The following is a 14,620-nucleotide window of genomic DNA, read 5'->3' as shown; positions in this document are numbered from 1 at the left end:
ATGCCCATCTAGTAGACAATACTAGGAGAGATCAATGGTCTGTTTCACTGTAAGGTAGCTTCATGTGTTCATTTGTTAGGGATGGGCTGTGGCTCAGTGGCAAAGCCTCTGCTTGGCATGCAGAAAGTCCTCAATTCAATCCCCGATAGGGCCAGTTAAAAGGATCAGGCAATGCAAAAGATCTGAGACCCGAGGGAGCTGCTGCAAGACTGACCCTGACAGACAGATGTGATGATTCCGTCTTGGGCAGCTTTATGTGTTCATGAGGAGGCAGGGGGCAGATGGGTTAAAGAGCCCAGCATAGAGAGGGGAAGGGGTTCCCGAAACCATGCCAGGGGATCCAGAGATCTGCCTGGCTCTGACTTTTGGGACCCCTGCTTTCCCTGCCCCCCCAGTCGTGCCCCCCGTCTCTCCCCTTTATGCCCATGTGTCTCCCTCCCGCCAGGGCGCCTGATCTTTGACAATCTGAAGAAATCCATCGCCTACACCCTGACTAGCAACATCCCAGAGATCACCCCCTTCTTGCTGTTCATCATGGCTAACATCCCGCTGCCCTTGGGGACCATAACCATCCTCTGCATCGATTTGGGAACTGATATGGTGAGTCTTCCCCCAACCAACCCCGGCATCTCCGGCTCCAATCTCTTCGGAGGCATGGGTTCGAATTCCACCCTGGCTGCCAAATATGATGGATACCTGTACACACTTACCCACTGGAGGTAAATTTCCCCTCCAAAATGAACTGCCCTGATATTCCCAAAACCTTGTTCCTTGGCTTCTAGGTTGCAGCTCATGGCAGTGAGACCTTGGAGTTGTCCCCCACCCCCAAGTTTTATTTAATTATATCCCATTTCATCAAAGTGCTACATATAGCAACTTCAAAAAGAAAAAGAAGAACGATAGGTCATTAAATTATTAAATTACTAGAAATTAAGCCCACTGTAAGAAAAATACAGCGGGCACTAGCAGGCAGTGGGTGGGTGCGGGAGGGCCCCCCCTGGGAGGAAGGGAGGGAGGGAGGGAAGGAAGGAGGGAACGTAGGCAGGCAGGGGTAGAGAAAGGGAGAGCGAGGGAGAGGGAGAGAAAGTGAAAGAGGAGGCAGGAGGGACCACGGTGTGGCTGTGGGGTGGAGGGAGCTGTGAGGGCTCCCTCCCAACACTACCCTCGCTCCAGGCCTTCACAGGTGCCCAGGGAGCACGGCCTGTCTCCTCCCCCCCAGGCTGAATGTGTTCCCAGGGGGGCGGGCAATGCCTAACTCCTTCCCCCCCTCCAGGCTCTTCCCCCCCCCCCCCCAGTTCTTGGCTTCTGGGCGGCGAAAGGAGCAGGCTTGCTCCTTTCGCCGCGCGGAAACCTTCCACACCCCCCCGATGTCCCGGCTTCGCTGCCGGGCGGCAAAGGTTCTTCCCCTGGGCCTGTCACCTCTTGGACTGACAGGAGCAGGGCCGCCACGTCTGCAGCCCTGCTCCTTTCCCCGCAGTGAAGGCTCTTCCCCCGCCCCCTCACCTCCCTGACTGACACTCGGAGGGGCCAATCAGGAGCCGCAAAGCGGCTCCTGATTGGCCCCTCCGAGTTTTTATCCAGGACACGCCCCGCCCCTTTCTCCTCCCACATTGCCCTTAGCATTTTATTCCTATCGCTCCCACGGAGCGGTTTACAGATGTTAGCCCTTCTCCACTTCTTTACCATTGAGAAACCCCTGAAACATTCTTCAGGCATCGTGAAACCTCAGAAGTCACATGATTGTACAGAATGTGGTTGGGAAGCAGAGCTGTGGACATGCCCACCTGGAGCCCCTCCCCTTCCTACCCCCTCCAGGCCCATCAGTGGCCATTTTGGGTGGGGGAGCCAACATGACCATATATGATCATATCAGCATAGACCTGGTGGAAGAGCTCCGTTTTACAGGCCCTGAGGAAAGCTGGCAAATCCCGCAGGGCCCGCAGCTCACCCGGAAGCTCATCTGGGGTTTCTCAAAGCCTGAAGAATGTTTCAGCGGGTTTCTCATTAGTAAAAGAGTTGAGAAAGGCTGGTCTACATAAATAAAAGATTACTATAAAAATAAATTGTTTCAAATTATTTCTAAGGTACCTTATGAATTCTTCCTAAATGGTATATGTTTATAATTCCAACAAATAATATATTTCAACTGAAAATATAAATAAATTATAGTATATCTAATTTAATAGTATATAGAATTCATCACAACAAAACTAGTATTCACCTGTGATTGCCCTGGGGAGCATAAAACTCTTACAAGGGTGGGGGGGACTTTTTTGTTGAAACTCAAAACTAATTCCATAAGTTATTATCTTGAGGAAAAGACAAGGCTGTAAAGCTGGTTGACATGTGTAGGGTAAGCCAGCGGTCAGTGTGAACGTAAATCATGGCCCTGGGACATTCTTTATTCTCCAGGCCTGGAGGCAGAGGCCCAACGCCCCACAGTGCCAGCTTGACAAAATGGCCGCCCCTGAGCATCTGGCTCTCTCAGTGAAGAATGCTGGAGCTTTTGCATGGAAAGGTTTCTGACTATCCACTGGAGTTTTAATTGGCTGTGCTGATCTTCACTGAAGATAAGCTGTGGCAGCTATTTTTGTGGCTGGCTCTGCTTCACAGGGCAGATTTATTTTATTTTATTTTTTGGTCTGCGCCAACCAGGCTATGTGAGAATTCCAAAGATGCCAACAGACTGGAAAAGGGCTAGGGACCCCCTGTTCTAATTCTTCTCTCTTCTCTGCCCACAGGTGCCCGCCATCTCCTTGGCCTACGAAGCGGCTGAGAGCGACATCATGAAGCGTCAGCCCCGAAACCCCAGGACGGACAAGCTGGTGAACGAACGGCTGATCAGCATGGCCTACGGACAGATTGGTGAGGGGGGCAGGCAGGGCGTCTTTGCCACAGGCCTGGGAACAGGAAGGGTGGCAGTTGGGAAAGGTGCAGAAAGCCAGGCTGCTGTTTGAGATCTGATTTTCAGCTCTAGGAAGCCTGGGGTTTAAGTGTGTTCTGTAGGCCAAATGTGGAAAACTCACCTGCCTGGTCACTTGAAACCCTCATCTCATGGTCGTTTCATGGCCTGGTCACCTGGAACCTCCAACTCATGGATTTTTCATGGCGTTGCCTGAAATCCCGAACTCTTGATCTTTTTTTTTCAAAAGTGATTTGAAGAAATGCAAAACTTGTAGAATATGCACAATGAAGCATTGAAACTGCCAGTATATTGTTAATGGAGTCACCAGACTCACTCATCTAAGCGTCCCCTACTTTCCGGATGCATCCACCCCCCAGACTCCCCCACAAACACACCCCGAGCCAGAAGAAGGCCACATTTAAACACGATGTGCCAATATTTCATAGAACTAATGTTTGAACGTTGGCGTCATTGGGAGGTGACACTCTGTTTTTTTTGGGCAGATTTGTATGGGTGGAAGTCAATTCGACCATAGAGTTTTGCCCCAAAGCCAGAGCATTGCCACCTGAGGTCTCCAGCATATGTATGCCACTTCCAGGCATACAATCAGCACATTGCATTACTCCCAAAAAAATGTCCCTCCCATCCCCTGCTGGCTTATGAATCTGGCAGCCCTAATTGTTAAACACAACTATTGGATATTGTTTCGGGGTGGTAGCCATGTTGGTCTGCCATAGAAGAGCTCGATCCAAGTCCAGAAGCACCTTAGAGACAAAAACCAAGGGAGCTCTGACTCTCAAAAGTAGGGGTAATCAAACTGCGGCCCTCCAGATGTCCATGGACTACAATTCCCATGAGCCCCTGGCAGGGGCTCATGGGAATTGTAGTCCATGGATATCTGGAGGGCCGCAGTTTGACTACCCCTGCTCAAAAGCTTCTACCCTGGAAATCTTCCCACCGAACCTCACTCTAGCTTGACAAATGGACATTGTTTCCTGATAGTGACCCTTAACCCTTTTAGATCCTGGAGGGTAATTTAAAATATGAGGACCTGATATTCATAGTTTCAAAACATTACAGAAATATGTACACCAAAATTTATTGCACTGGCCACAGTTTCAGACTTAACACAGCGGCTGCTTCGGCCTTCGAGGAGGCCGAACCGAGCCGAAGCGCCCAACCTTAACCCTATTTTGCAGGAATGATTCAGGCGCTGGGAGGTTTCTTCTCCTACTTTGTGATCCTGGCCGAGAATGGGTTTCTTCCATCAGTGCTGGTTGGCATCCGCCTCAACTGGGACGACCGGACAGTCAATGACCTGGAGGATTCCTATGGGCAGCAGTGGGTAAGCACAGAGGGAGAGCGAGAGAGGGAGGGAGTCCCTGTTGCTTAGCTGCTTTGGGTGAAACTGGCCTATTGTTTGGGTAGCCCTGTGAATCTGTTGCAGCAAAAATTTAAAAACCACTTCTGGACTTCTACAGCGGTACCTTAAAGATTAAGCACATTTCTCCTTCTCTCGGAAGGTGGTGGGTTCTCCTCCTTTGGAAGTTTTTAAGCAGAGGCTAGATAAGCGTTTGATAGAAATGCTGATTCTGTGAACTTAGGCAGATTGTGAGTGGGTGGGCAGAAGGGAAATGCCTATGGACATTTCGGAGTCAGGAGGCAAATTTCCTCCAATCCAGACTGCCCAGAGATTCTGGGTTTTTTTTTTTTTTGGAGGGTGGGGTGGGGGGATCATCTGGGCAGGTAGTTGTGAATTTCCTGCATTCTGCTGCGGATTGGACTAGGCGACCCTGGGGATTCCTTCCAACTCTATGATTGTATGATTTATCACAGCACAAGCTTTTATATAATTTCTGTAACTTTCTGTTTCCATAATGAGGTAGAAGAGTTTCTTTTTTGTCATTGTTATCTGAGGAAGTCAGCTCTTGTTTCCTGCAAGCTTACAACTGGGATAAGCGTTGTTAGTCATTATAGTTAGTCATCCTGTTAAAAGTGACTTGTTCGGAGTTCTTGAGGTAGTTTTGATGAAAATGGGGACTGTGAACAGGTTTGGTCTGATGACAAACATGGATATTAAAACCTTTAACTGTATAGTTCTGACGTTGTGTTTTGGGGCTATTCCCCTCTTCTTCTCTGTTGATTAGCCAAACGCAGATATGCTGCAACAGAAACTTTTAACCATAGTACATTCATAGTACATTCCATTCTGGAATAAGTACATTGGGGTTTTTTTCAGTTTTGCAGGGTTGTTTTGTTGAATTCTGAGATGCAGTACTCAGAAACTGAGGTTTTTGCCCTTGGGACATTCAGACAAGATCTACCACTCGCTGGTTTGGGCTACCAGGTCCCTCCCTCCTAGAAATCAGTGGGGATGGGAGAGGATTCACTGGTGGAAAGAAGACGGCCTAGGCCACAACAGAGGCACTGCACAGGATTGGCATCATCACGCTAGCAATGCTTTGGTGTTTGGGCAAAAATATGACCATACCATAGAGTTTCTGCACAAATACACGGCCATTGCACGGAAATACAGAATGTGATGGCATCACTTCCTGTGTGGTGCCAGCAATGTGGGCTAGGCCTTCTTCTTCCTATTGGTAGCGTCCCCCCCCCCCGCTGGCCAGGTGATTGGTAGCAGGGGGCAGGGCTTGGTGCCTCCACCAGGGGGTCCGGCTACCCTGGCTGTCAGCCAGGGCAAACTGGATCCATGGAATTGTGTCCCCGGTTCCCTCTAGAAGGAAAATGAAGTCTGAGATTGAGGAGATAAGAGGCATTGTGTGTACGGAGATCAGGTGCGGTCCCTGGCCAGCAGATGTGGCTTCCCCTTGTTTATGTGCTCTTGGGACAGTAAGAGATATAGCCCTGTGTCCTCTCCAGGCGGCCCTCCGAGGAATAGAGGCCTGCATGTGACCTTCCCCTGTACCAAAGGCAAAGGACTTATCCCGGGTGAGAGGCTGCTCTATCTAAGCCTTCACTCAGGCCAGAATTTCTAGTGCTGAAAGCAACATTTCAGTGGCAGGTACACAAGATATGTGGAGGGCGTTGCACTGATCCGGCAACTCTGTGGCACAACTCCTGGGTTCTTCTAGGGCAGGGGTCCCCAACACGGTGCCCATGGGCATCATGGCACCCACTAACAGCTTTCCAGGCGCCTGACAGGTGCTTTCAGAAAGTGGGTGGGGCTTTTGCCCAGCAGAGCTTCTGATTGGCTGTGCAGCTTAAGAGCCATCCTATGAAACAGAGCTTCTGCGTGGAATGTTGAAAAGTGGTTGTCCCTTATGTTTTGCAGTTGGCTCCGCCTCTGGAGTCAGCCATTTTGTCATTGTGCCCACTGCCCTGTGTCAGAATCCTAAAGGGGCCTGCAGCCTGAAAAGGGTTGGGGCCCCTCCTCTCTGGGGTCCCGTCCCCCCAGAATTACTGATCGACAGTTTCAGGATTTAACAGAACGGCTTTCCACTAGCCGAGAACATATGAGGCTTGATTGTCATCAGACTGATCACCTGGCCTCTTCCAGCTCTGCCGGTCTTGGTGTTGTTGCAAGATCTGAAACCCCAGCCCTTGTAAAATTGGTCCCCAGGGGAGGGAGGCAGAGGGAGACCTTAACCCTGCTCCCTTAGGGCAGGAGTCCCCAAAGGGGCACCCATCGACACTTTTCCTGGGTGGGTTGTTTGTCCAGCAGGCCTTCTGATTGGCTGTACATAGTAAAAGGCATCCAATCAAACCGAGCCTTTGCCTGAGGGGCTGAAGAGTTAAAGTTCTGCATGATTTCACTCCCAGATGTTTCGTGATTGGCTGAGAGTCCTGTGATGGCTATTTTGCTGTTGTGGCCTCCGCCCTGTTTTAGAATCCCAAAGGAGCACCTATGGGATCTCGGTGGTTGGGGGCAGGCGCCTAAGGCTATCTATCCGTCACTGATGTTGAGTGTGGGGTGGGCATGAGGGTCAGAGAGACGGGCATTTTGGGGTCCTCCCCACCCGGGAGATTGATTCTGTCCTCCTCTTCCTCTCTCCAGACCTACGAGCAGCGCAAAGTGGTGGAGTTCACCTGCCACACAGCCTTCTTCGTCAGCATCGTGGTGGTGCAGTGGGCCGACCTGATCATCTGCAAAACCAGACGGAATTCAGTCTTCCAGCAGGGCATGAGGTCAGACCCTCAAGGATTTAAAAATGCACGCTGACCATTGCGATTCTGCAACCTGAGAGAAGGATTGTGGAGTTACTGGGGGAGGACTAATGCATCTCCAGCTGGAAGGCAGGGGTCCCCAATGTGCTTCCTGTAGGTGCCGCGGCCCCTGCCAACAGCTCTCCTGGTGCCCACCAAATGTTTGAGGAAAATGGGCAGGCCTGAGTGGGCTGCTTTGGAAGATGGCTCCCATGGCATTATGCTCTGCTGAGGTTGCTCCCCTCCCCAAATCCTCCTTCTTCCCAAACTCCACCCCAAAATCTCCAGGGCTGGCAACCCTTTGTGTTCTGACATGTTCCATCAGCGCAGAAATGGCGCATCAGACAAGGGAGGTGATGGGGAGGCGCATGAGGCATGAAGCACACCCACAAGGATATGGGGTCTCACTTCCTTTCTCTTTCTCTCTCCTTCCCCAGGAACAAGATCCTTATTTTTGGTCTCTTTGAGGAGACTGCCCTGGCGGCTTTCCTGTCGTATTGTCCTGGAATGGACGTGGCACTCAGAATGTATCCCCTGAAGTGAGTCGGGCAGCCTTCCCCAACCAGGGTTTCGTGAAATGCTGGGTTTTCTTGATGGCCATAACAGGGTTTCCTGAATGGATGGGAGTTAATTAATTTTTGATAGAAATTTAAAATGTACTAAATATTTATTGGGTGATAGGACCATAGAAGAGCCTCTTGTGGCGCAGAGTGGTAAGCGGCAGAAATGTAATGACTGGGGAAGGCACTGGCAAACCACCCCGTATTGAGTCTGCCATGAAAATGCTAGAGGGCGTCACCCCAAGGGTCAGACATGACCCGGTGCTTGCACAGGGGATACCTTTACCTTTTAAGGACCATAGATGGTCATGTCGACCCAGCCTCCTTCCCCAAATGGCCGGTGATGGGCCTGGAGGGGGTGGGAAGAGGAGGGGCTCCAGGTGGGCGTGTCCACAGATCTGCTTCCCAACTATATTCTGCACAATTGTGCCACTTCTGGGGTTTCTCGAAGCCTGAAGAATGTTTCAGGTAGGGTTGTGCGCTTCGGCCAAAGCCCACAACCAAGCCGAAGCCCACAACCCTAGTTTCAGGGGTTTCTCAACAGCAAAAAAGTTGAGAAAGGCTAGAAAAGGGGGTCAATGCAGTGGAACAGAGTAGGGATGTCCGTCTCCAGCAAGCCATGTTTCCGGAGAGATTTTGGGTTCAGACTCCAGAAGACCCATCTGACCTTCTGCTTCCTCCATGCTGATCTCCTCTCCTTCTCTCCTCAGACCCAGTTGGTGGTTCTGCGCCTTCCCCTACAGCTTCCTCATTTTCGTGTACGACGAAATCCGCAAACTCATACTGCGCCGTAACCCAGGAGGTGAGTGGGTTGTGAAGAGGCATGGGTGTGCATGCGCATGCATGGACAGGAACTGGGCAGGTACGGCACAATCTTTAGGCTGGGGGGGGGCTTAATGGAGAGAGTCAGTAGCTGTCCCAGGCTCTACCCGTGCAGTGTGTTGGCTCTTGCGCTGTTGTCTCCTTAGAGCGGTCGTTCAGATATGTATTCTTCCAGATGGGCGAGGCGCCACCTGTCTGCAAACTATTGCTATTGCACATCTGGTTGTGTCCCATTCCAGTCGCCCACCCCCAGTATGCAGACTCTTAGTAGCAGCAATCTCTTTATGAAAGGGCTAAACAACAAACTCGTGAAAACTCTTGGCCAAAACTGAGGGCTGCACGCAAACATTCAGATGCTTCCACCCCCTAGCCCTCTGAACCTCTTGGCCCCAAAACCCAGGTGCATTCCCACAGAACCTCACAAGATATCGAAAGGGAATCAGCACGGTCTGCTCCTCAAGGACAGGAAGATAACTGGAGAGGCTCCGGGGAGCCCTGTGGAATGTAACTGCTGGCCTCCCTGGGATTACAAACAACAACGTTTATAATACCGGGCCACCCCTGAAACTCTGTTCAAGCTAAGCTAGCAGAAACCAGAATAAGAATCATAGAATCATAGAGTTGGAAGGGACCTCCTGGGTCATCTAGTCCAACCCCCTGCACTATGCAGGGGGTTGGACTAGATGACCCAGGATGTTATGAGTATCCTTAGGGCTGTGAGTATCCTGCATAGTGCAAGGGGTTGGACTAGATTACCCAGGAGGTCCCTTCCAACTATGTGATTCTATGATTCTATCGCTCATCCACTGTAACCTGCCACCCCCTTGAACCTTCACAGAATCAGCCATTAGATGGCTATCCAGCCTCTGTTTAAAAATCTCCAAAGATGGAGAATCCACCACCTCCCGGGGAAGCCTGTTCCACTGAGGAACTGCTCTAACTGTCAGGAACTTCTTCCAGATGTTTAGATGGAATTTCTTTTGCATTAATGTCATCCCATTGGTTCCGGTCCCCCTTCGGGGCAAGAGAGAACAACTCTGCTCCATCCTCTACATCAGGGGTAGTCAACCTGTGGTCCTCCAGATGTCCATGGACTACAATTCCCATGAGCCCCTGCCAGCAAATGCAGAATACCTAATTACTCTAATATCAGCATGGCAAGGTTCACGACAGTTTGCACATGACTGTCATTGCACAATTTGCCTGCAAATGATCGCTAATGCACAGCCAGGATGCAGTAGCCAAGACTGTGCGTTGGACTCTGACCCAAGAAGAAAGGAAATCCCCCTGCTCCCCACAATCCAGACTGGCACAAAACTAGAAATCTGGACAGAGCCAACCGATCCGAGGATAGGGATCCCCACCCCTTCCCGTCCAGACAAAAATCCTTTCCTGCTAGCGCCAGCGTCACCGGAAAATCGGGAACAGGCCGGAAGCTGCGATGGGAAAGAAGATGCATGTTTTGGTTTGCATCCGAGGCGTTGGGGAACTATTTGAGCGGCGGCATGAAGGGGCGGAGGGGAAGATGGCGGGATGAGCGATTGGAAAAACGGGGGAGGGAGGAAATGGGCTCAGCCCTAATCCCCTCCCCCCGGTTGATTTTTGTCTTGCAGGATGGGTCGAAAAGGAAACCTACTATTGAGCTTCTTCCTTGGTCCGTCGCTGGTGTCTCCCCTGCAAGGGGCTGGGCACCCCCCCCTCCACAAGTCCACCTGCCCCTCTGACGACGAGAGTTTGGCCGGGACCGTCCTCTCAGAAGCAGAAGCCACCAACTGATTCCCCATTCCCAACCCCCCCTGCCCCTCCAACAGTGGGTGGCTGAGATGGGGAATTAGCTCTGTCTCGTCCCACCTGCATGTCCCAAACCTGAGGCGAGGGGGAGGGTTGCCCCTCCAGATCCTGCCCCCTGCCCTCTTCGTCATTTTCTTTGGGGGATGAATCTGAGGAGAGGGTCTTGTGTGCCACAGCAAAATTGGAGGGGGGGGAGCTACACCAAATGGATTTATCTCTGCAAAATACTCCTTTGGGAGCGTCCCCTCCCTCTTTAAACCCCCTTTCCCCAGCTGGAATCGAACCTGGGACCAGCGGCAACCCAGAGGGGAAAAAAAATTAATGCCTCGGATAAGTGAGCCGACCGTGACAGGGTTACTGTTATCCGCTTAGCAGAAGTAGAGACTTTTGAACCCCCACCCCCCCCACCTTGGAGAGGTGACCCTTCCCCTCCTCCTTGTGCTGCACAACGGAGGGCTGTGTGTCTTTGCGTGTGTGTGCATGTGTGAGTGCGTGTGTGAGAGGGAGAATGGCGGCCACACGTGGGCGAGCCCCCCCACTGCCCGACAAAGCTTCCGCAGTCTCCCCCCCCCCCTTGCAGTTTTCTGGACCCCGTGTCGTGCTGGGTGCTGAGCACAAGGCACTCTGTGTGTGTTTGTGGGAGCGAGGAAAAAAGCACCAGGATTCCACAACCCTTCCCTCTCCTGTCTTCCCTGCCTGACTCTGACTCCTGCGAGATAAGTAAATAAAACCCAGGAGCTTGGAGCCCTCTGTGCATGTACAAAGTTGCTCTTTTAGGACCAAGGCAGCTGCTTTTTGCCCCTTTCCCTCCCCTGTGTGTCTGCATAGGGGGAAGTTATCCTCCTCCTCCTCCTATTCCAAAATAACCCCTGGAGGGGAAGGGGAACACCTCCCTGGTGCTCAACACCATCGCCCCCCTTCCCCGTGGCCATTTTCCCAGTGCTCCTGTCTTGCCAACCCGCCCAGGGCAGAGGGGTCCACAGCCATAGCCCCCTCCCCAGTGGCGTCTGCTCTTCCTCTTCTGCCTTGGGGCAGGATGGGGTGAGGTGGCTGCATCACCTTGTTACCGCCTTCCTCCCCCCAACATACCCTCTTATTTTGTGTTTTAGGGGTGGGGAGGGGGGACAGGAGGAGCCTGTGCTTGGAGGGGGGGATGTATACCGTCCTGTCCCACCTTCCCTTTCCTGTTTCGGGGTAGTGTTGTCATGTGAATCAACCAAAACAAGGAATACAAAACAACAACAACAACAAAAACAATTTAACAAAATAAAAACCAGAAGTGGAATATTTAATAGGAGAGCCGTGGCTGTCTCATTGCCTGCGGTCTGTGAGTGTCCGAGGAGGGAAAGACGGCTTCCAAATGAAAACCGGGGTGCAAACAGGCCCACGTACCTGTTATGCAGGACAAAGTGAACAGCTCAGTCTGTGGATTCTGGACTCTGTCTATTTTGATGGGTGGGATCGTAATCGTCACCTTGAATGTTCTCCCATAGGAAAAAAAGAATTACCCTGTATCTATTATAGTAACACATAGGAGGGTTTAACGCAGATGTACTATTTCACGACATGTAGATAGTCTGGGTTACAAAAAAAATGAGGCAATAAAAATATGTTTCCCTCCCCCCAGCTGCAGTTTGAAGTGGTACAGCCTGGAATCTTCCAGACATTCCCCCGTGGGGGTGGAGAAACAACTGCGGCATAGAAGAGCTGTTTTTTATACCCCACTTTTTACTACCCGAAGGAGTCTCAAAGCAGCTTACAATTGCCTTCCCTCCCTCTCCCCACAACAGACACCCTGCAAGGTAGGTGGAGCGGAGAGAGCTCTGAGAGAACTGTGACTGGCCCAAGGTCACCCAGCTGGCTGCATGTGGAGGAGGAGTGGGGAATCGAACCCGGTTCCCCAGAGGAGAGACTGCTGCTGCTAACCACAACCACCACCCGGAGTAAAGAGCATGGGCGCCGAACCACTGTGTATCTCACGTTAGCGATCATTTTTAGAATTCAGAAGGGTCGGATGTGAAAGTCTCTGAGTCCCCCAGCCCCCAAAGAACTTCCCTGTGTCTCCTGGGTGAGCAAAATCTGAAGCCAGGCCTCCAGGCTAAGGGACCTCCTGCCCACCTAAGTGACTCAGGGCTGAAGAGGTAGGAAGGCTCCGAACTTTGCAGAGTTCCCTCAGCCTCCAAGAGCCAATGGACGGGGAACCATGCTGTCTTAAAGGGAACAGTGGCCTGTGTCCTCTGCAGCAAAGCCTGGTGTGTGTGCATGGGTGTTACCTGTGCCAACAAGAGCCGGTGGCGAGAACGACTGGAATGTGGCCGCAGGGGCCCTAGCCCCGTCTCCAAGGGAAGCAGGCTCAGCCCAGATCAGCACTAGAATGGGGACCCCCTAAAGGAGTCCAGAGTTGATGGGCGGAGGGCAGGCCACCTTGGAATGTCTCTTGCCTCAAAAACCCCTTCAGGGCTGTCATTGGCTGGCCATTTTATTTATTTATTTATTTATTTGATTTGTAGACTGCCACTCTCAGATTGGTCGGCTCGTGGAAGGTATAAAATCGACATTAAAACCCAGTACAATTTATGCAATTAGAACAATACACTTGAAACAATCCAATGGATGGCGGCAGCAGTCAACTCCCCTGTGGGCCCTTGACTCTTCCGCTCACAGTCGTTGTGTCCCGCCGGATGACCCCAGCGATGTTAGCCTGAGGGGGGTACAGATCACAAAAGGAAGGGAGGGACCCGATCTTACTCCGTGGTCTCTCCATCCCAGCCTCAACCAAATGTCTGGCTATAGAACACCATCTTGCAGGCCCTGTGGAACCCAGAGAGCTCCATCAGGGCCTCAGCTCTCCCGGGAGCTCATTCCACCAAGTAGGAGCCAGGACCGAAAAGGCCCTGGCCCTTGTTGAGGCCAGGCTCACTTCCTGGGGGCCTGGGACAACCAGCAGATTTGTAACTGCAGAGCGGAGAGCCCTGCAGGGGGCATAAGGAGATAAGTGGCCCTGCAGATAAGTAGGACCCAGGCCACGTATAGCCTTAAAGGTCAAAACCTTGAACTTGATCCGGAAGCTAACCAGCAACCATTGCAGCTGCTGCTACATTGGCTGAATATGGGCCCTCCACAATGATCTGTGAGGACCCATGCAGCCGCATTTTGTATCAATTCCAATTTCCAGGTCAGGGACAAGGGTAGGCCCGCATAGAGCGTATTACAGAAGTCTAGTCTGGAAGTGACCGTTGCATGGATCACCCTGGCCAGGTATTCTGGGGACAGGTAGGGCACTAGTAGTCGGCTTGGCGCAGGTGGAAAAAATGCTATTTGGTCTACCTTCATGTTCTGAGCCTCCATAGACGGGGAGGCATCAAAGATCACCCCCAAGCAGGGTTGCCTCACTTCCTGCTTCTGCCTCCTCCTTCCCCGCCACAGGACCTCCGTCTTGGGGGAGGTGGAGTTTCAGATGACTCTGTCTGAGCCATCCAGCCACAGCTTCAAAAAAACGGCAAATATTTCCAGGGGGAAGCCCGTCCATCAGATTTATTAATTTTCTTACATTTCTATACCGCCCTCTCATAAGGCTCAGGGCGGTTTACCGAAAACGTCACAAGTATACATCATAATCGAGTGACCACAAACATAACAGTGGTTCCAAAATCAAACACAACAAATTGTAGCAAAATACTACAACAGATTCACTGTGCATTAACCACTCTCAATTAGGGTTGTGTGCTTCAGCTGCCAGCGGCTGCTTCGAGCTGGAAAGGCCACTTTGGTGGCCGAAGCCCAAAACACTAATCTCAACTTTTATGAACTCCGTGGGAGTTCAGCATGGCTCAGATCATGGAGGGTGGTGTGTGGGGGACTAAGAGATGTTGCTGAGTTGGGCGGCATTGGCCAACCACTATTATTGTCGGGCAGGGGTACGCAGAGGAAACAGGTATACTGCTATAAAATATGAAGCCAAGGAGGCACAACAATTACGCCGTCCGATTGGGCCATCTCATTAAAGGCTATTATTTTCCTACCCACTCACTCGCCTCGTCCCGGTGCACTCTGGATCACGCCAGAAAGTTGGAACTTTCGGCTGCTGGACCAGGGATGACCAAACTCCAGATGTCCACGAACTACAATTCCTAGAAGCCCCTGCCAGCATGCAGTTTGGCCTCCCGTGTTGCCAGACCAGCGTAGGATCTTCTGACAGTTTTCTGCCACTGCCTCTGTGTGCTCTTGTACTTCTGCATTAGAGCGCAAGGGAGGGCGCATCAGTGGCAACCATGGAGGGATTCAAAGGTTCGTCCCCCCCCCCCTTTCCCAGGTCCCTCTCTTGACGTTTCAGCTTCTAGGCTCGTTTCTGCCATCCATGGAGCCCCCAGTCTGGCAC

General features: G+C 51.7%; 1 protein-coding gene across 1 annotated transcript in view; it reads left to right on the top strand.

Moving 5' to 3' along the window:
- ATP1A3 (ATPase Na+/K+ transporting subunit alpha 3) overlaps positions 1-11,534 on the top strand; it is a 48,499-nt gene extending 36,965 nt beyond the window's left edge. Inside the window, exons 17-23 of the mRNA XM_077336708.1 lie at positions 446-600; positions 2,742-2,865; positions 4,105-4,250; positions 6,921-7,051; positions 7,507-7,608; positions 8,340-8,431; positions 10,065-11,534. Of these exons, the coding sequence (XP_077192823.1) occupies positions 446-600; positions 2,742-2,865; positions 4,105-4,250; positions 6,921-7,051; positions 7,507-7,608; positions 8,340-8,431; positions 10,065-10,093 (779 nt within the window). The 3' untranslated portion in view covers positions 10,094-11,534. The remainder of the gene's footprint in view (positions 1-445; positions 601-2,741; positions 2,866-4,104; positions 4,251-6,920; positions 7,052-7,506; positions 7,609-8,339; positions 8,432-10,064) is intronic.
- Positions 11,535-14,620: the final 3,086 nt, after the last annotated feature.

The sequence above is a fragment of the Paroedura picta genome, chromosome 5, assembly GCF_049243985.1.
Source record: "Paroedura picta isolate Pp20150507F chromosome 5, Ppicta_v3.0, whole genome shotgun sequence".
NCBI classification, from domain to species: domain Eukaryota; kingdom Metazoa; phylum Chordata; class Lepidosauria; order Squamata; family Gekkonidae; genus Paroedura; species Paroedura picta.
Note: the sequence above shows the minus strand (reverse complement) of the source record. Positions and strands in the feature narration are given on the sequence as shown.